Raw genomic sequence first — 22,932 nt, 5'->3', positions numbered from 1 at the left:
GCCTTAAATGAAAATGACATGAAATATGATACACTGAAATGCATCAAAAAGGAAAAGAAAAGATAGATAAAAAGAGAGAAAGTTTTGTACAAATTTCAACGCTCTTTGTCGAGTCTGGTAAAGAGACATAACGATCAGCAATGCTAAGGGTTGTCTGTCTTAAGTTACTTTCCCGTTTGTATTGATATAATCTTCAAAAGATGGGAAACTCTACACTGTACTGCACATTATAGCTTGGTATTATCTTTGTAACAAAGGACCCAAGAGAGTAATCAGAGGGCATTCAAAATTGCCCTCTTTAATCTACACTGCTTTGGGCTTTTTTCGGCTATTACGTAAAACAATTTAAAGGTCACAGAATGGGCTCCAAAACTTTTTAGCTTGCTAAAAGTATAAATCCAGAGATCTTGACTACAAATTATTAATAGACAATGGAAAGGAGACTGTGTTCAATTAGCCAAGTCCGTCTTATCAGCTCACTGATCAAAACTGTTCTGAAGGTGGTAGTAAACTGCTTGCTTGAACTCAGCCTACAAACTAGTCATTTTTTGCAGATTTTCTTATCATTTCTGACATGTGTAACTCATGTATTACTCATCTAGCTACGTGAGTCTTATATAGTCTCCGAAGTAGTCAGATATTAATCTACAGCACGTTATCACATGATCACTAACAAAAGCAACTTGTGCATTACGTTTACATGTAAATAAGACTACCACTTAATTTACATTTGAATGAACGCAACAAACTTTTAACCTTAATCTACATGGCACAGCACACTGAGTTTGAAAAACCGTTGATTATCTTACAATATTCAACTGAAGTACTTTAACACTGCACATACATTAATAGCACTAAGCAGGTGCAACTTTTATATATATGTCAAGAAGGGTTAAGGAACAAATTGTTATCACCCCTCTCCACGACTCCCCCTTCCCCTCCCCGTTCCTCGTTCACTTCCTAATGCATCCTTCATTCCTTGCCCTACCCTTCATTATGGAATAAAGATGTGACCTTAAACATTGATTGAAGTTGAAAGGTCAGTACTAGATTAATTCCTCTATTCTCTAAAAGTTTTCCAAACATTCCTGTGTGATGATGACCTTGCATTAAAATGATTTTATATGATCTTCTTGACTTCTACACTAAAATATCATGACGAGGTAGCTACTAATTTGCTAAATATTTCTGAAATTTCCCAACTTTGATTTTAAAGTATATGTAATATTACTTTTAAAATGTCTGGATGTCAGAAAGTTGTTGCGTGAATCAAATTCATTAATTTTTCACTGATTAATTTGTAAGTGATCAAAAAGGGAGCGCGTGTTATGTATGAATATTTGTCACAACTAAATATGTGCTGCTTCTGTCATAAATAGGGTTAATTCACTCAACATGAATATTCTAACCCCACCCCACTGCCTGCCCCCCGCCCCTAAAAAAAAAGGAATACTTATTTCTGGTGCACATATCATTCCAATGCATACTTCTCAGTAAACAAGTTGCCGTTCACTTTAAGCTGATGACATTATTCATAATTCAGGCAAACTATTTTGACCAAGGAGATGTTTTTCCCCCCACTGGCAATTAGTATACTGGCAATTACAGCTCCTTCCATTATCCAAGTTAAGTCCTTTGAATTGATACCACTTTACCCTGCCAACCAAAATTACATTCATTTGTTTTGTATTTATCTGTCTTAACCTCTGGCAATATTACAAGCAGTCATAAAAATGCATTTTTATTTTTTCATAAAACTCCATAAGGGACATTTTCCTACGAAAAGGTTCCAAAACTTGTCCTAGAGCATATTCTTTATTGATGTCTAGAACAATGTGTAAAGATTCCAATGTAGGTGTAATTTTCTTCACGTTTTTGTCGTTATTTATACCCATTCACCTCATTATCTGAAGAATATACTGCCATTATAAGAAAAGATTTCAAAAAAAGAGAAAACAAGAAAAAAATTAGAAAGAAAAACGAGTAAATTCTTAAAGTAATACAGATAGGATATTTAAAATTCATATCTATATGATAGCCTTGAATCCATTCCAAATTTGCTTTCATATCTCTTCAAATTATGACATTTACTTCTCTCAATTATCCTTTAGAATTTCAAATAAACTTTTGTTTTTGGCTCCATCAATCATATCTTGACGTAAAACTACAAAACTTTGGGTTTTACTTAAACTGAGGATAAACTCTGAATGTTCATATCTTGTAATAAAAGTAGTCGGGAACGTTTATTTTTTTTTTTTACGCAAGCGAGAATAATTTGACTTCTTCTTTACATATCTTGTAATAAAAGTTAAGGGATCGTGGGGTGTTTACGTCAACGAGAATAGCTCGACATCTTCTTTACTTATTCATGCTGTTTGTCTGTGCAATGGATGACAAAATAAAGCATCTCATTTCGATCGAAATCAGCAGAGAACAGGAAGGGCGATAACAATTTTTACGGAAATAAGTAAGATTTTACTTGATGAAGATTAGAATTTAAGAGTTATAGAACTTTATTTTCCTCTGTATGCATCATTCCACTTTAATATATGGTCAAAGAAATGAATAGAAAAGAAAAAGATTGCTAGATAACACGTCTTGGTCAGTTTTTTTTTTGTTTCTTTTTATCTACCTGATGTTCTTTGGAGAAATATTATTCACAGGAAGAAGAAGAAAACTGGTTTTCAGACAATGTTAAATGCTCTAGAAAGGATTCGCACAAAAGCTTCGCTGTTAACTGTTAAATAATATAGCCGACTTATGTCAAAGTTGTTACCCAAGAGTCGAACTGAGTTGAATGTATACAGACGTGTTTGCTACTGGCGTAACTATAGTGACAAAATGTTGTTGTTCACTGAAATGTCTCATGAAATCTCTTATCAATCCAGCTGAGCTATGCAGGAGAGGGGGGGGGAGGGTGTAAGTTGGGACAAAAGAGGAATGCTTTAGTGACTTGACTCTCCTCTTGCCCCTGTCCAGTGTGTGAATTGAAGTTGTCAGAATCGCTACTTTACCAAATGCTCCTTTCATTATTCAGTCTTTTTATAATCAAAAATATCAAAACTGATCGATAAATATAGCTCGCTCTCACATTTCCAACCTCTTCTTATTTTGAGAACCCTTTGATAAGAACAAAATAAAAGGCATATACTAGATCCATTTACATTTTATCGAGGAGCCAATGCCAACTTTGTTCACATGATACTCTACCAGCAAACTACCAAAAGCACAAATTTAGAAAACCAAATAGTTTACTTGTGGAGATATATCTGTCACTGATTTTCACTAAATACAGAAATGAATCATTGTACCTCACCAACCCCCCCCTCTCCCCCATGGGGAAATGAAATGCATATCATTTTAAGAGTTAAATCTCTGTCCATTTTACTTTGCTGTTATCATTTTTGTGGATCGGGCGGCGATGACCTTTCTTGAGATTTATTTGCAAATTCACCAGTCAATCTGTGGACAACTTTAATCCTCATCACATCTTTACACTTGATCAAAGAAGAGGGGGGGAAATATATCCTGAAAGGGAAACTTGTCTATAAAAGAGGGGGGCCAAAGGTATTTAGCATCAAAGTGGATGAAAAAGTTGATGTTATGGTCCATTACATGTACACAAACTGTTTGATTAGTGGTCAATTTTTGGACATATTTCTATCAAATTGGAGACAGGGATCTCAAATGACCATACTAAAAAGCTTTTTGTACCTCTTTGGGGTAATCAATCCATGAATGAACTATGTCAGATGTCAATGGCATGGCAGAAAACCCTTGAAAACCTTTGACAAGTTCCCTATGTAACTTGATTCTATGCTAAATACCACAAGAGACTGCCAACCAACCAACCATAGTGCTCAGTTTTTTTTATATTTTCAAACACCCAATTATCACAGCTATAGGCTTTAATTGTAAGAATATATCCTATAAATAATTGCATTTCCATAAACACAAGAACACATTTCCCACTTATATCTCCTTCAAAAAGAAAGAAACATTTCCTATGAATATCCTAGCGAGGGTGTCGATAATTGGGTGGTTCAACTTTTTAAATACGAATATATATGGTTCCATCACAATAACCAATCACAAGACATTAGTGTTGTTTTCAACATAGATGTACTGCCAACATTGTAGTGCGCGTGCGTGCTACAATATTGGCATTAATACTGGCCAAGTGAACGATACCTACATGACTGGTTGTGAAACTTAAACATTTTATAGTCTCTGTACATTTGCAGTTTCAGAAGCTAGCTGCATAGCCCAATGATACTGAGCCTGTCACGGTGCTCACTAGCGCCCTCACTTTGCAGGTACCTACATGACGATACTCCCTGGTATGTTGTCCGCCCAAAACATAACACAATGAATAACCGAAATATTCTTCCTAATACTGCAAGCACTCCATGCGCACTAAAATACTGCAAATTTGCAGGCAAATGCAGTTCTAGTTATAAAATATATGTACAAAGGTGGATGCTAATGATATAATATAAAGGTTCCTCTTCTGGATTTAGGAAAAGATAACATCACTGACATACATTCATACATATTGGTCCTGCAGATTCAGACTGGGAAGGCTTGTTTTACTGCCATGCAGTTTAATAAATCATGCATAAAAAAGAAGAACAGATTCCACTTTGCTCTTTATATCCTTGCTACCACCCCTAACCTCATTCCTTTCCTACCCCCATATATATGCAAAAATTTTCTAGTTTACAGCACTGCTCCCTGCCAATATTACTCCTAATAAATTCTGAAATATTCAGCAACCTTCTCTAAATTCTGAGATGCCACAGCCTTCAACGGTTTGTTCCAAACATCTATAATTAACCTTAATGACTGTCTCTGATTCAGAGCTGGTGCTGCTATAATCAAATTGTTCTGCATTCAACAGGAGCCACTAATAACAACCTTGAAGCAGACGTTATCAATTCAATCTATTTCTAAACTCATGCTACTACTCCACAGGTGTTTGTTTCTGATGGGATTAAGCGCTGTAAACTTATTTCCTACGAAAAGGAAAAAAAAAATAAGTCTGCACATGACAACGGGGCAAAGATGACCATCTTGTTACCGTGGGAACCAGTCTGATCGATTGAGCAATGTGAATGCCCAATGGTCACAGGAATCCAGAGAAACTGACTCAGTTCTGTCATGCGAGCACTCGTTTGGAAAAAATAAAAAAACGCTTGGCATCGGTGAATCAGTCTTCCATCTCCAGCGGGCGGGCGGGAATTGGTAAGCAACCAGTCTGGCGACTGTCACTTTGTCAAAGAGAGTGCTGATTTAGTAATTTGGCCACAATCTTCCCAAAAAATGAGAAGCAGTTAAAAGAGTTTTCATATATGTTTACACAACTGGTAAAAGTCTGAGCGGTTTATAATACAAACACGTTAAAACAGTCGTAATTTATTCAATTTACACTGACAAATTTGAGCTGTTTATCGCAGTGATAGCTGACTATGGTAACATCTTAAACAGTCGTAACTTCTCGATATTTTTAAGTGACAAATCGACCAAGTTAAGAGATATGTTTTAGAGTAACATGTAGACATCACAGACAGTAGTGAATAAAGCACCCCTGAGGGCATATATATTACTAAGTGCTGTAATAAATATCAAGTATTCAAAAATAATCCTGCTATTTTGTCGCCTTTTAGAGACCGAGTATCTATCAGGTTAGACAACATGGCAGTTTACATAGCAAGTTTATTATTTAAAAGGTATTGTCCAGTGGCATATGTTCCCTTATATGAAACTTAAACTGTTAATTGTCTGCCTGACTGAACGGTGAGATGAAAAATACATGCTGATAGCATATTTTATTGTCAGGTTATGAAATTTGTTTAAGTTTTTGTGCAATATTTATGAATGCATCTGGCAATAACAGCAGAGTGAGGTAACAGTGTATTGTAGCAATTGAGCTGTAAAATGTCTTGGTCTTACATTCATATGTTAAAAATCATTTATAAGGGACAAAAAAACCAAAAAACAAATGTACTGTAAGGACGACCTTGCGTTGAGTGCCGCAGATAAGATGAAAAGATGAAACCAAGATCATAGAAAGCAAGTAGAGACCTTAAAGTTGCAGAATGTCACAGAGCAGCAAGAGTTTCACATTTCTTGGAATAGGAAAGGATTTTTGTATCAGTCAAGATATTAACTATACCTGCAAACTTTACTTATTTAAGCTACCGTCCAACTCAACCATAAACCAAAAAAAAACTCAACCAAAAATTAGAAACCTTCAAACTTTATCTAGAGTTAGATAAAAGTATGCTTTCTTTTGAATGTATGCTCTTGATGTATGTTCTTGTATGTATGTTCTTGATGAATGCATGCTTTCTTTTGTTATTGTTGTTTACTTGGGGTAGTTTTTTGGAATGCTTGTAGCTTTCTTATAAGTTTATTCCAATGAAATGTCATTTAAAACAGTCCTGCTAGAGATGTTCAAAATCATCCAACGTATTGACTACTCAAACCTTCATCCATATATCGACTCAGTATCCAGTAACATTATCGCAAAAATTTAAAATGCAGTGATAAGAGGATTCGACTGGCTTTAAAGACGATGGCCTCAAAGTTTTTCCTCGGAGGAGCATCGAATTACACAAACAGAGTACTCCATTGGCAAAACACTCCTTAGGGAGACAGAAAACTTGAAAGTTCAAGTTTCAAACTAAGTGATGATTATTGGTCTTATTGCCTTATCTCGGGAAAGCAATGTTTAAGAAGCAAAGCAACCTCAAGTAGATTGAACAAGATCTATATATATATGATACAACAAACTTAAAAACGATAAACAATCTTGTAGAACCATAGTAAACATTAAAAGAGTATCCCACCATTGCAATGTTAACATCTATCAGTTACAAGAAATAAAATGCATTTCAGTGTTTTTCTTAATTAGGGTCATAACAGTCTTAACAGGAATTTTCCACTCTCGTTAAGGCTAGATCCCATGGCTGTCGTACCAAAGTACTGAATCGGCTTGAGCCCATTTTTGTCTGTGGAAACAAATTGGACTATAGGGTACACTGGGGACTTGGGACTTGTCCGATACTCAGGGTACCCTGGAACCTTGTCCAGATGAGTCATATTTACATCCTCTCTATTACAAGATGGAATGCTACTTTCATTGTAAAGATGATGATTTTCATCCCCTGAAGTAGGTCAATAGGGGAGGGGAGAGGCAGTGCTAAACTGTTACCAACTTTTGTAGGCTAGGTAGATTTAAGTGCATATGTGGAATGGAGAGAGGTAAGAGAGGAGATTAGGGTAAAAATAACAAAATAACAAAATTTACGGAAAAGATATTTATCGCACTTAAAGTTAGGGCTGCAAAACACAATGGAATAGGCATTTTACTCATTCAAATTGTTTTCTGAAAAATGGAGTGTATTTTTGCCAAGTTCCCAATGCAGGCAAAACTTATGCTTGACCCACTTCTGATCAGAATATAGAAAAAATTTAGAAATCAATCTTGTCCAGACATAAGGAAACAAAATTGGGAGAGCTTGGAATTGTCTTAAAAATCAGGTGACTCCCGTGGTAAAACCCAGAAGAGAGTTGGCAGGTCTGATACACCGTATGTTTCAGTTGTTCTTGTCATCGAAAGATTAAAACCAGTCGATTGAATGTTCTTGTGAGAAGTGCACATGGATTAGTGTACTTTTACTAATGAAATTCATTCATCTGTCGTTTCAGGTAAGGCGTTGAAGAATGGCTAACAGGTATAAAAGAAGTCTGTGTTTGATTCAAGCAACAGCTGAAAGCTTTTTACTCATTTGGCGTTAGATCTTGTCGCTGATTAGTACAAAATGATCTGATCAATTAGTTCAGAGTAACTGCACATGTCAAAACTGTAAAATTTGCAATATTTGATATTTTTTTGCAGGGAGAGAAAGTAAGAGTATAAAATGTTAATATAGTTTCTTATTACATTTTTAAATCATCCCTTGTTTGTATCTTTGAAGTAAAGCAAGCTTCAGGGTACCATATATATGTCTTAGTCATAGGTAATCTCACTTACATCCCTCCCACCACCACCCCCCCCCCCTTGGTATCTTTTGTCTCTTTCCTACTACTTTGTAAAGCGCTTTGAAACGCTGTATTAAGCGCTATATAAATGTAGTTTATTATTATTATTAAAGTGTGATTAGTAGATCTAGTCATTTCATTGTAAGCTCTCAATGTATATACCGCTATATAGTAAACATGGTAAAATAATATCTTAATATTCTTTTAATTCTTTTAGTATGTTCTGAAAGGTTTAGTTCAACTCAGTAGAAATAAAAAAGACTCAGGGGTGACATACAGTCTCCTTCAAGGACCCTAGAAAAAAAAAGCTAAGAACAGAAACCTGTGGCATTTGTTTGAAAGACAACAGACCAAGCCAAATCATTCCACTCCTTTACAATCCTTTGATAAAAGAAGTTCTTGTTTAAACTGCAAGATCCACATACCTACCACAAAGGTGTTTAAAATAGGACATCAACCTGAGTTAGGTCAGTACCAAATAATCTCAGGGTAATGGATGATTTTGATTGTACTTGGATGTGTGTTGTCATGGGCAGTGAGGGTGAAAGTTTTGGGTGTAGGGAAGAGAGGAGAACTGATCATGGTTTTAAAGTTTAAGTGAAATCGCAAAAGTTAGAAAGCCAACAGAGCTAGGTTCGTTTGAGATCTCGTCCATGTGATATTCATGGATGAAAATCTACTCATAGCAAACCTTCTCCTTTTCCATGAGAGTTCAGAGAATTACAAGACAGGTGTGTAACTGTTACATTCGTTCCTGCTCCAGGAGTCGTAACGTAACGCCCCCCCCCTCCCCATCCAACGGATGAGAATACAAATAATCATCAGACCAGCTTCGGTTCCTGAGGGATGTGATGGCACCCCAATCCTCATCACTGCATTGCAACCGTGGTGAACCGAGTTGTTCCAAACCGCATTTCCCAATTCGTAAACAAGAAATACCACATCCACAGACGATACTTCTCAAAACACTGCACAGAAGCAATTTTGAATAGTGTCAAGAGAATCTGGTTCGTGATGGGGACTTTGATCGGGATATTTGGGGTTGGGGGATGTGGGACAGACACCCCAATCACTGCACCATACCTTCACCCTTCAATCACAAACTCTTTCGTATAAAAATCAATGACAATTGAGATACTCGTCTCCTTTAAGGATTTAATATGAATTATCTTACCACACTCAGACAGAGCAATTCTCTCTTTATAAAGCTGAGTTTTCTCTTCACTATGCCATCCAGATAGTTTTGTAAGCGTGTGTACGTATAAGGATGACAGTAACAAAACTGATAGGAATCTGCCTCTTTGTCAAAGCAAAATGCAAATGACATGACATAGTTCTTGCGGTGGTCAGGACAGCGATAGTAATAGACGTTCTTGGGTGGGATTCTTTGCCTTTAGATGGAAAAAAGGAAAATCTGTTACCAATCAAATTTCCTGAATTTGTTATATACAACAGGCTAAGGGCATATAGACTTTAACTTCAAGTTAGTATTAACCAGACTTGTAAAGAGTCCATTCATATACTTAGTATATTCTAACAAGGTTACCTGTTTTTAAACATGTCTGTGTGGATTTGTACTCGTAATGGGACGTTTTGGAATGTAAAATTGATAGTATATTTGCAAAATTAAGTACTCACACCAATGAAATTCAGCTGTACTCCTAAAAATCCTGTTGTACTCATATTTCTAGTCTGTAAACTAGTGAATTAGGAAAGGACAGGTTGCATACTACAGCAGTACACAGGAGTATTGGAGTAACATGAAAATAACAATTAATATCACAATCGGAGGATCTCACACAAGACCTAACTCACCTGAAAATTTTATCACTAATGACCTTCATTGGATTTCTTTCGTCACAGCACTGATTAGTTCAACTTAAATTATTGCTATTACTATTACATTATGCTAAATTAGCATCACAAAAGCTGTTTAAAGGACATTACTCTGGCACAAAAGACAGTGTTATGTGTTAATAAAGGGTCCTAGGGCTACCTTCCCCATCTCCCTCCTTCACTCCCCCAAAATAAAGTCTGAATGTTTACTTATCCAATGAATTTTTTTTTGGTGAGGTGGGAGGGGCTTTGACTGAAAGTTTTGGAAATTGTTGGAGGGTGAAAATTACCAAGCATTGAATTTTTTGATAGCAGACAATGCTTTGGCTGCTGTTTTGAGATGTATTTAAGCTTAGATTGGGTTCGTCATAGCCGATGACACAAGAAACCGAACTTAATGGTTATAACAATACTTAACGGTAATACCAAAATAAGTGCTTGGTACGGGATAGAAAGAGTGTAATGTTGTGTGGGGACAGGTAAATGAGACATATTATGTACAGCTCAATGGAGACAAATTATAAAATGACATTATTAAATATGTTTCCTTAGACAGGAAGACAAAATTTAGAGTGAGAAAACATGAACAAAAAAAGTAAGCACATCACAAGATTTGCTTTATGCATTAACTAACATATTTCAAATTTTAATCAGATAAGTTATTGATCGGTCTTTGATTTATATAAAATACAGAAAATAACTCAAAAAGCAGTCTCCTTACCATCTTGGTCTGCTAGTAGATTTGACTAGTGGTGCCATTCCTTCCCGATATAAACTTTTCGTTTTACTGAAATTTACTATATTGAAGATTACTCTCTGTAAACAAAACAAGAAAAAGGAAGGAGGAGAAGGGAGTTAAAACAATAAAGACGAAAATAACGATAATGATACACACAGAGCAGAACGGTGAATGGACAGAAGATGGATGCCAGGTTAAAGGAAACAAGCAGATTAATATATTTCACCCGTCAGCGGATATAATCCGTCCTGAAGTTTACAAGGCCATTAAGAACCTTAAAATACTGATAACACTAAAAAGTTTGCTTTATGCCCTGTACTGAAATAGAGTCATACATTACAGACAAATTTACAATTCGCTCCTGCAGCTGTGAAGTTGTCAGTTTCTTTGCTGTGCACACGGATGAATGAAAGCCAGAATATTTCCAAAACTAGCGCTTGCTTTAAACTCTGCTTATTGTCCGACTGAATCAGAGGTGTAGTCAATTTCTTGAGGGAAGTGTGATGGGGAATGGGGAAGGAATGATGGAGGGCAAGAGAATTTTTGGCCTCAAAATGGACGATTGGCGACGATCAACAGTCCTCCACGGGTGAAAACCGTTCTCCAGCTTTCTACACAGTTTGCAGGAAATCTCTGAACAAACGAATCCTGAAGGACAGTAAGCTAAAACTCAACGGCTCAGAAAACATTAAAAGCCATACACTTAAAATGAACAACCAATTATAACTGCACTGTTTACTTCACTTAAATATTTGATCCTTTTTTTTTTGGGCCTACTCTTTTTGTTTATTTGATAAGAAATACAGTAGTTTTTTAAATTTCTACAAGTCGTGATCCGTCCCTGATCAACTTGGCATTGTTTCAATTATTGGCAGATCGGCTTTGCCTCAGACCTACAGCTATATTCACAGAATGAAGCAGGAACGCATAATCGAATACTCATTATCAAATCTGAATGGACTCCCGGAGATGTTTATAATCTCTCAATAAATCGTAGACACTTTATACAAAACGTCATCACAATTTAAAATTTATCAACCATGGATGTACTACATTTTATTTGATTGGTTATTTGAAACATCTCCTCCTCCTCCTCGTTGTTCATAATTTGAACAAAACTCAACTTCCTTTTCAATGAACGCAATCGTGGAGTCAGATACCAAGCAGGGGGATCAAATTCAATTTACTACTGATATCTGAGGGTCTGTTTGGTAATAACCTAGCGTATCAACCTAGCCTTTTGAGAGGTATATGGAAAAGTATTCCTCCCTGGAAGAAATATAAGTCTGAACATAGTATTGCGAAAAGTTGGTGCCAGCTACATGACCCCTGTTTAGTGCTTCTCTTGTGCCTCTTATTTGAGAAATTCTCGCCTATAGATGCCACTGATCTGGTTTTCTTCCGTCCATACTGATTTTTTTTTTTTCGATGTCAATCAAGGTTATATACCAACTGGTGCTATAATCGCATACAAAGCGGCTGGAATGTTATTTAATTGCCAGAAACCTTATTTTAACAAGATGTTACACCTTGTGTTCAAAAATGCCAAGGAAACTGTTAAGTGCTGATCAATAGATCAATAGATCTTCCTATTCTGTGAGGAGGCAGGTTTTAGTAGGACTGTATCGTATTCTAAGTTTGATCTAGTAAGAGGGACGTAAATGACAGAAGTCTGGAAATAAACGGCATTTCGGAGATGCTCACATCAAGGTTAAGAATTTCCGTCTCCATTGATTCTCCTTTTCACAGCCTGACTGAAAGCCTGAAATCTAAGAAACAAGGGTCACATGTTTTCACCAATCACAATATTTCCCCTCATCCACCACAGAACTGTGGCCCACTAGAAGTGATGGGCACAACTGTTAATGTGCAGCTAATGATGTCAAAGTGTAAAGTGTCCATCACCAACCTAATGCACTATAATTCCAAGATGGCAAACCTTCCCCCAAAGTACCCACACTGCCATTTCATACACATTACAGATAAAGTTGGGAAAAAACACTTTTGTTAAGATCTAATTCTACATGTGTTAGATTGACTATTAAGCTCGTAGTTGACATTACTATCGACGGTCGGACGAAACAAATCTATTCCAAAATTTTCCCACTTTTCGTTTTTTTTCTACCCAAAATCAAAAGCAAACGGAGAAAAGCACCTGGTCAGGACGAACGTTTTCGACGGTGAAATTAAACCAGACTCTGAATCGCGGATTGCAGGTGTCTGGTCTAATGAAAAGGTCATACTCGTAGTCAGTGATGAAATCCACTCGCCCTAGGTTACCTAAAAAGAAAAAGGAAGAAAGAATAGAGAAAAGCAAAGACATCAGAAGAGAAATGTGATAAATAACACCATCATTAAAACCGGAAATGTGATGCTTTAAAAGATAGCGGTTGCACCGCCTGGATTGATTTAGCTAATAAATCAGTCCAACGGCAACACAAGGATCCCCAAATCAAGATAGCACATGTTCATGACAGTCAGTAGCATTCTCATCAATCTTATCCAATTAAAGCAGTATTTTTTTTTTTTTTGTGTGCAAAAAGAGGTCTTGCCAAAGCTAATCAATCCGAGTTCACAAATCTTAGTTTAACACCCCACATAGTTGTGTCGGCTTGCCTTGGAGCTCTGACTGATGTCTTGTCTCGTGTAGCCGTTACTCTCTGTGACACGCCGTCCACTGATGTAAAAATACATATACGACTTGATCTCAAGATACAAACTGAATGTGTATGAAAATAACAGAAGGTGTATGAAAATATTTAAGTACAAAGCAGCAATGGGCACTGATGGAGGGGACCACGGGGGCCCTCGGAAAATGTTCAGTAGATCTGGAGAAAAATTGCAGCGAGTCGGTAAAGAATGAGACCACTCTTACGAGCCCGGGAGTGCCTTCCATAAAGGTTCATTCCCCTACCTAGACCAGTGGAGAAGTTAAAAATGTCACTCTCCTCTTCGTTCCTCCCCCTCCCCCTCCCCCTCCCAAACCTCTATCATCCTTTAAATCCTATGCATGCCACTCAGGTAGAAAGTATCCTGTTAGTTTAGTTTGCTGCATTGCCAAGATGTACACATTTGAAGTTTTGATAAATCTGGGAAACTCATTCGATATCTACAAACTATGACGTGCAGTATTGTGCTAAATCAAAATTTCTAATTATAGCCCTTAATTAGTTAACCCAAAAGTACAAGCCCACATATATCATTTGAATATTGTGATATTCCTTCTCTCAGAGCAGACAAATAGAATAATAAAATATTTTTTAAAAATCGCCATAGGCCACAAACCTATGTTCATGTGTCGTTGAAACGAAGGTTGTGAAAACAAAGGAATAACATAACAGAAAATTAGATCATCCCTTGCTTTACATCATCACTATATAAAATTCAGGTCTCCCAGTCATGAAAACATAATTCAAAGACTAAATAGCCTGTTTTTAAGGAAGTATCTGACACCTTTTTGAAGATGAACAAGTCCTGCCACACCTTACTAGAGACTTGACAATCTAAATAAATTAATTTTTAAAACATTTTCTGTGATTTTCAGCTGATTTATCTTTGTGTTTCTTCTCCTCCTTGTACAATATGATTAACAACACAGGGTTGTCAGATCGTAAACACAGTGCAGTCACCAGTAAAACTTATCTTGTGTTACACAAAGACCACAAAACCACCAATCTACTACATATATGGCAGCTTAAGTAGTTTTTGAAAACATATCTAATTTATAAGAAATTTCACCAAAAATTAAGGAAGAAATTAATCTGTATACAAACACGGTTTTTGTTGTGATTACTGTAGGTACTGTACGGAGCGTGGGTTATGTCGCAATCTGCATTAGCGTAGATGATGTCACATTCTGTACTGTTCAAATCATATTGGAAATGTCCATCCTTAACGATTAAAAAATTGTTTCTCTGTCAAATGCAACATTAGCGTTCTCTTACTTTGACAACATGTTTGGAAAATTATTTATCATTTTTTAAGGTAACTTCTTTGGGCCACCAGACAATCCTTTTAAGTTCAAAACCTGTTTCAACCAACATTTCTTCACCCTTTCAAGATTTCTTAACATAAATGATACAATTTGACAGAATTATAAGATGTGCAATAATTCCGATGGCAATGTGTATTGTAGTGATCATGTGAGATGAAAATCCAAGGTTTCATCCGGTTTAGTAAACATTTTGAGTGGTAGAGTGAGGAAGAGGAGGGCAGTATACTGGAATTGACTGGGACCATAGGAAAGGTTAGTGGTGAAAGGTTACCTTACAGTTAATGGACAAGTGTAAATGATGGTTAAGATTCAGAGGATATCAATTGACATCTACTCAGTGTTCCAAACTAGGAGAACCTGGAAACTGAACCCCCTTTCTGAACCCACCAATTCCCAGTGTTTTTTTAAGGAAGCCTAAGATATCCCATCATAAGATACCTGTTATGTGAGTAACCAGACTCGTAGAACGAGTACAAAAGCATGAGTACCAGAACAAGGCTGGAAGCACATGTAACGATACGTAATCTTGCACTGGCATCTATATTAGTAAAGTTTGAAAATGCACCAAGTTCAATCAGTTTGAGTACTACAAGAGTACTTGTATACTAGTACTAGTACTAACTTACTAGCACTAATACTAGTATAGGTACTAGTACTAATACTAGTACAAGAGTACTAAAAGAGTACAAGAGTACAATCATTTTGAGTACTACAAGAGTACTTGTGTACTAGTATTAGTACTAAGTATTAGTACTAATAATAGTACAAGAGTACTAAAAGAGTGCAAGAGTACAATCAGTTTGAGTACTACAAGAGTACTTGTATACTAGTACTAGTACTAACTTACTAGCACTAATACTAGTATAGGTACTAGTACTAATACTAGTACAAGAGTACTAAAAGAGTGCAAGAGTACAATCAGTTTGAGTACTACAAGAGTACTTGTATACTAATACTAGTACTAAGTACTAGTACTAATACTAGTACAAGAGTACTAAAAGAGTACAAGAGTACAATCATTTTGAGTACTACAAGAGTACTTGTATACTAGTACTAGTACTAAGTACTAGTACTAATAATAGTACAAGAGTACTAAAAGAGTGCAAGAGTACAATCAGTTTGAGTACTACAAGAGTACTTGTATACTAGTACTAGTACTAAGTACTAGTACTAATACTAGTACAAGAGTACTACAAGAGTACAATCGGTATGAGTACTACGAGAGTGCTTACAGGTGACTAGGCTTATTAAAATACAAGCACATGTACAGTCTAATTATACATCTGTACATAATCAAACATTACAACTGCAACAGTTTACAGAGTTGTTGACAATTAACAATTCATAATCATGGACGTTAAATATGAATGTAAGAGACTGACTTCGGTCAGCTTGCGGCTTTGATAAGCCAATGAGGCTTCTTTGCGAGTTCCTGCTTGCAGGAGGATCTAATATACATACATACATACACGCATACATGTTCTCTTCAGTCTAAGATATGTTATATGTGTTTATATATTACTACATCAAGAAGACACCTCCTGCCCCCTCTTTCTCCACTTTTCCCTGCCCCAATCCCTACCCCTCCCGTCTTTTGTGACGGAAATTAGAAATATTAGCATTTAGAAGCTTTTCAGTCTAGATAATAAGAAGAACAACATGGAAATTAAACTTGAGAACTCCAGAAGAGACACCTAAATGGTAATCTTGAGATTCCACACCTCTTGGCATTTCAAGGTGTGTCTAGCGGAATAATTTATCTGCCCTTGATTGACTGTTTACACTCTTTTCTACCTGTCTCATGTCACATTCACTTAAAAGTAAATTCTATTTTGTTTCGTTTCCGTCATCGAAAACTCCCATTTTAATGTGACAATATAAGACGAGAAAGATAGTCACACCGGATTCGATGTTTTGATGATACGGGAATAACTTTTATTACGCAGATAGCCATCTCTCTGGACGGGAATACCATCAGTAAACATCACTCAATCCGAGTCGCGAAAGTGGTCGGCAAATGGAAATAAGAGCGTTTAACTCGACTTTTAAAACAGCCCAGCGGTAAAATTTCCCTGAAAATTTATCACTTCTCGAGCCACAGGTGTCGCTTATCTGCGGATTTTACGCCATTCTGTTTATCTCATTAATTCCGTGGTCGGCGATAAACGTGAGACAGGGTCCTAGTTTTACATCCAATATTGTTCTTCAACAGTCAGATCTTAAAAAACACCTTGTCCTCCTAATTTGTTTTAGGGTTATGCTGCCCATCTGTCTTGTGTCGCTGTTTTTTTTTTCTTTTCACTCCAGGCTGTCATTCTGGAATCATTTTCGCGCGTGGGAGCTCTACAAATATTCTCGGAGAGAGTGTGGCCTTTAACTTGAACTACGTGCTGTAGATTTAAGAAATAACTGGAAAGTAGCTTTGTAACTGAGCAACTTCAGAGGTTTTCAAAGTTGCACAGGAAATCATCCAAAATAGTTCCTTTTTGCTAAATTGCATCTGACAAGTTGATGTCAAACTTTTTTTAAATTCTTCTTCAGTTTACATGCCAGCTCAACAGGAAGAGAGGGTATTTAAAAGGACAATTAGAGACAATTGGAAACACGAGTGGCATATTAGGCCTACACACACATACTGAGGATAATTTAGAGACAAGTAAAACATGGGGAATTAAATGTCTTGAAAACTTCACAAATAGTAAAAGCGCAACAACAACAACAAAAAGTCCAACAACAACAAAAAATGGTGGGGGGAGGGGTGGTAAGGTATGATTCACTAATTAAGATAGCAAATAAGTGCTTAGGGAAACATCATCAATGACTGGTTTTAAAGCTGACTATTTGACATTGGAATTTGGATTCGCATTTGTTATTAACATTGGCATTGACTTCATAGCTCTCTGACTACAAGTCATGTAAGTATCCACAAATAGATGGCAAATTCGCACAAGAATCCCGTCGTAACTAATTCTGGATGGTAGATTGGGATTGAAGAGGGCAACAACCTGAGGAGGTCAAGAAGGTCAAGGAGATGTGCAGAGTTTGCAATGTGCAAAAAATTTTTACCAATTCGTTGCATTAAGGTAGGTATAAAGGAATGCATAAGTACAGGTGACAGATAAGAGAGGAATGATGTAGATGAAAATCTCTCAAAGTAAATAAGAGAGAAAAAAGAGATTATAACAACATGGCTACTCATTAAACATCTCATACTTCCCTGGGTTTGGATATCTTTTGAGTAACCAGCTTACCTGTCTCCTCACAACCTCAGTTCTCTCCTCTACCTTGCCTTGAGTGAACTGGGTAACCCTTTTAGCACAGTAAGTCCTCAGCGACCGGTCTCTACCTGTCAACAACCCCCCACACCTCATCACTTCCGAAAGTATCTTGAAAATGTGTTGGAGTCCACGTATTATTATGGATACAATATCAACCAACCTCTTGAAAGTATGGAACCATGGGACAGTATGAGATCTACAGATTTTGAATTGCCAAAGACGTTTTTAGTCAAATTTTGCAAAAGCAATGAGCTCTGCAGCAAGGATTTACAGCTACTTTCAACTTGTAATGTGGATTTAAGCAACTTCTGTGTTTTATCCAGCTATTACAGACTTTACTGTCAGTAGTGGCAATTCCTATAACACTTTCTCATGCTAGGTTGCCACCCATACATTATAAAAAGCTTTAAATACAAGTTGGTCTAAAGTTACATCAATGTTTTATTTTTTTTACAACTTGGAGAAGGGCAGTGAATGGACCCCTTTTCAAATACATGAGCACAGGATGAAGAAAAAAACCCTATAAACTCTTTGCCATTTCCAAAGTTGTTTTCTAATTCTTGGACATCTTTCTGTTGACATGATGTATACATAATAAGTTCTAAGGTACAGTATACTCCCTTGGTAGACAATGTAACACTTCAGTTTCAGATTTTCGGTTTCCTTTATTCCAGTATAATTAGCATTAAATACAATTTATAAATAGGAGAGTTTAAAAAGTTATGATACATGAATAACAATAAAAAGAAAAAATTGAGCAGACAAATATTCCCCACTGTTAGTTGAAAATCCCCAAAACTTACTGGTTTGGGTATGTAGGGAGCGATGATATCTTATTTCTAACCCTATGCAAAGAGGAGAGTAACAGGATATTCATCGGAAATGGAAAGGGATTGCCCTCATGAAGCTGTAAGAGGATGCCATTATTTTGCACCATAGCACCACCTGTCAACAAAAGAATTGCCAAATGGAAAGGTGACAGGCTGAACCCCTCCCTTCAAACCACTAAACCATAGCAATGGGTTGCCCTCCTTATTCCTTCTGGCTAAATCCTTGTCTTTTACAGTATTCTTAATGACCAGAATCTAATAGTATAAACTGCCAGCATCTATCCAAACAATAAGCCATACTTTGAGCTACTTTATTGCACTCGAAATGAAATAAATTAAGTTTTGCACACGTAGACTATTCTAAATTTGACAATATTTTACAAGCCATGAATGAGAAAATCAATAAATTTTGTTTTACAGGTGTCTGACCTTTGTAAGGTTTACAAATGTCATGATACTACATACTATAAACTCAAGCGTCTGACATTATAATCAGTCGTCATTGGCTTAGGGGACACAATTAGCACCGTCATGATATCACATTAATGTTATTTAAGACCCTGTCATTAACAATAAATCCAGATTTACGTAGGCTATTAACAACATTTAATGACGGTTAGGTTACTTCATCAGAACCTCGTTAAAAAGTACAACAAGGACGCTGGTTAATCATGCATTAAATTTATTTCCTTCTTGCCATTCTGAACATTATTTAGATTGGATAACCTTTCGTTTCTGGAACACTGATTTGTTTCCACCGTGCTATATTTTTTTTCCATGCATGCATGCACCTTCTTGCCAGGTGGAATATAGAGGTGTTGTTTGTTCACAATGATGATGAACTGGTTATAAAATTCTCAGTTAATTCATGGTTTTTTCATAAACAAACAGGTTTAAATTTTGTTTATTTTACATGATGGTCAAAAAATAGCAGGCACTTACACACAGTTGTTCAGTATTGTTCTATAAGAAAAACCCATTTAAGATGTTTTTACATCAGCCTACTTAAAGAAAAGGTTCAGTTGGAAATGGATAGAGAACATTTGTTGCACCCATTGGGGGGGGGGGAGGGGACACTTTTGTTAATAGTTATCATTCTTGTACATTTATATTCTAGACCACAGCTATACAAGTCTAGAAAGACCATATATATATTTCTATATATATTTATTTCTATATATATTTCTATATTTACTTATATCATTGCAAAAGCAGCCAAATATTCAACTGTAAGACCAGTACCCTATTTACCATAATGTAATTGTAGGTTACCTAGATCAGTACTGCAGCAAGAGATAATTTAGGCAGACAGGATATGTATGTAGGTGTTCATAATGGAACACAATATGATCAAACTCAAGAAATAATTGTCAGACTCGAGCGCAACACCTTATGTGCACCTCATTTCCCTTCTGCGTATATATGCAATCATGCCGTATGCAATATTATCAAGCTTAGCTGAAAAAGTTTTTTAGCTTCGGGCATCATTTTCTGAGTGATCATGTTACACTGTTGATGTTCTTAATATATTCTCTTCTATCGAACTATCTATATTTTGACTACTGGTGTATTTATCTCCTCTGGTTAGATTTTAGGACTTCAGGAGCAGAGAAGATTTTCAAGTCCTCCCTTTAAAAAACAACACTGCCAGACAAAATAAGGCAGCTGTAAGCCCAGAAGAGCCTGGTTTACAGACAGATGCTGTTTGGATAAATCTACTTTCAAAAACATGAATAAACTTAGAGCCAAATAACCTGGAAAAATCTTGTGTCACAACAAATCTACATCTTGAGTGGAAGCTTTTTTCTTTTCTTTTCCTTTTACCTTGTTGAAAATAGGTCAAAAAAGATTGATAAAAGTTCTAGGCGACCCCTTTAGGAACAAAATTTTATTACTGCATTACAACGTTATACCAAAGCTTGTGTAAGTACAGTACATATTAAAGATTGCTGGTTATATGCCATATCTGGGCATTTTAGAAATTCCAGAGAGCAAATCGTACAATTGGAGAAATACTGGTAGATCAACAATACTGACATGGGAAGAAGTAATTATTACATGAAAAGTTAAAATGAAAAACTCATGCAAGAAAATTTTGACCAGTGCAGTCAAACATGTTGCAGATTGTGATGTAATTACCAAATTCAACAAAAAGAAGTTTATTCAAGAAGATTATATCTTGAGTATATAATTCAATTTTAAAACTGTATTAAAATTTGAGCACTGATGCAGCCAGAGACCAGCTTCATATAGCAGCAAAGAAAAGTACACTTTGGTTTTTGAAAATAAATAATAATTGACCGTCCAAAAGGTAATAGCAGGCAATCCGGTTTGCAAGTTTTGTCTGTCAATGCATTCAAAATATTTCATGAGCTGTTGCCAGATAAAAAAGTTGAGACCAAAATCAACCTGTTATTTAATACTTTTAATGTATAGAAACTTCATAACATTTCTCAATTGACCACTGGTCCATACGTCTCCTAGCAACAGGCATAATGGTCCATAAGGTTTTGGACCCTTTTTAGCAGACCCTTGGTCTTGGACCACCAGGTTCCATACCCTTTTTTAATCTATATGGCTTACAAAAATTTGGTAACATCTTAGCACTGCAGTCTCTGGAAATCTGAGGTAAAAAAGGGGTGTCTCCCTGTGATTTCACAGTGATCTAACAAATAATTGCCAGCTTTACATACCCTGAGATTTTTTCAAGGGTTGCAACTAGAACCATGCGGTCTCAGACTCCTTTAATCATCTATTTTTCATGATGTATATCTTTACAGTATCAGTTGGCTGAGAGAGGTAATTAACGATAATTGCTGGAGGTTAATAGCAGCCTGAGCTGTGGACTACTGTACCTACCACTCTACAAATTACTGCTTTTGTCCCAATTTTGCACCACATTGTGTCAGAGCATAAAGGAGAGATCTCTCTCCTGAAAAAACAAATACTGTACATCAATGAGAATGATTAATTATCCTCTATTGTCATAATAGCGGCCACAATTTAAAAGTTAATTACCCCTTGGCCTCTGCCAAGAAATAAACAGTAAGATGTAACATGTCTTCCCATTGGACTAAATGAATGGTCAGTGAAATTTTTCAATTAAGACCGAAGAAGCAGCGAAACAACAATTCATCAACATTGTGACAGTATGGAGATTAGAATCTTCAGAAGATGGGTGATCATAAAATACATAAACCTTGCCTCATTTAGATTTGTATGAAGAAAAACTATGAACTCAATCTATTTGTTCAGATTTAGTCAACTAAAGTATTCAAAATTCTACCAGTTGAGTGTAGTCTCTGTGTATACAATAAAAGCAGGGTTTTATTACAAGTTAGGGATTGTCCAATGATTTGACACTACTTTTAAAGTCCCATTAACATTTGACTGCGAGCAAGGTATTGAAACCCAGTGCTTGGTGTAGAACTTTACACACTGATCAGACCCCACGATTTGAACTACTGCAACAGTTTAGGATCCAAGGATGATCAGACCCCACGCTCCGTCAAACATTCGTAATGTAAACGCAGCCGGGGGTTGACCCCAGATCACCCCGGTGGACGGGGGATTGCGGCAGCTTACTGTTTTGGTAATCCATGTTACGACTTTCAAAGGTCTTTAACTTTTTCTCCTGATTTCATGATCTTGGGTTGTGTTTTAAAGAGATCAGAAAATGATTATTCAAGATGGCTGCTGGATGGCTTACTTTCAAAGCAGTTACCTTCAAAGTGGTAAGTGAACTTACTCCCAGCCTTTTTTTCTTTCATCAATCATGTCAGACAGTCAACAAAGAAGAAACTGTAGTCTAAAATAATTCATGCAAAAACATCTTGACATCAGCCCTGCACACGAATGCATTATTCATTAATGTTCTCCATAATGATCTTACACTGTCAACATAGGACTGCATTGATAATACTCCCTTCAAGGAGAACCTCACATTAATTTTTTACAAAGGTTACATCAGCTGAACCTGAACAGGCCATCGTAAGCTGGTAGAATCTTTCTGGCATTGACACTGAGATTCTTCCTGCCAGGTTTCCATGTTCTTGTCATGAATAATATATGATGTATACATTTTTCCAGCTTGACAATATTTTTGTAATCTATTTGAACTACTTTATTCCAGGCAATGGTTATTATGTTTAATACTATGTTGTTACACTAATTGAGCCCAAGTTTTAGAGTAAAGTTCAGAAACAATTA

General features: G+C 36.3%; 1 protein-coding gene across 2 annotated transcripts in view; it reads right to left on the bottom strand.

The window, feature by feature from the left end:
- The window catches only part of LOC139979473 (cytosolic carboxypeptidase 6-like), an 82,490-nt gene that overhangs the window by 44,693 nt on the left and 14,865 nt on the right, over window positions 1-22,932 (bottom strand). For both annotated transcript variants that reach the window (XM_071990316.1, XM_071990307.1), the window contains exons 3-5: window positions 12,777-12,901; window positions 10,604-10,698; window positions 9,221-9,437 (exon numbers count right to left, since the gene is read on the bottom strand). In XM_071990316.1, the coding sequence (XP_071846417.1) occupies window positions 9,221-9,437; window positions 10,604-10,698; window positions 12,777-12,901 (437 nt within the window). The remainder of the gene's footprint in view (window positions 1-9,220; window positions 9,438-10,603; window positions 10,699-12,776; window positions 12,902-22,932) is intronic.

This window comes from Apostichopus japonicus, chromosome 2 (genome assembly GCF_037975245.1).
Source record: "Apostichopus japonicus isolate 1M-3 chromosome 2, ASM3797524v1, whole genome shotgun sequence".
Lineage (NCBI taxonomy): Eukaryota > Metazoa > Echinodermata > Holothuroidea > Aspidochirotida > Stichopodidae > Apostichopus > Apostichopus japonicus.
The sequence above is the reverse complement of the archived record's forward strand: the minus strand, read 5'-3'. Positions and strand labels throughout refer to the sequence as shown.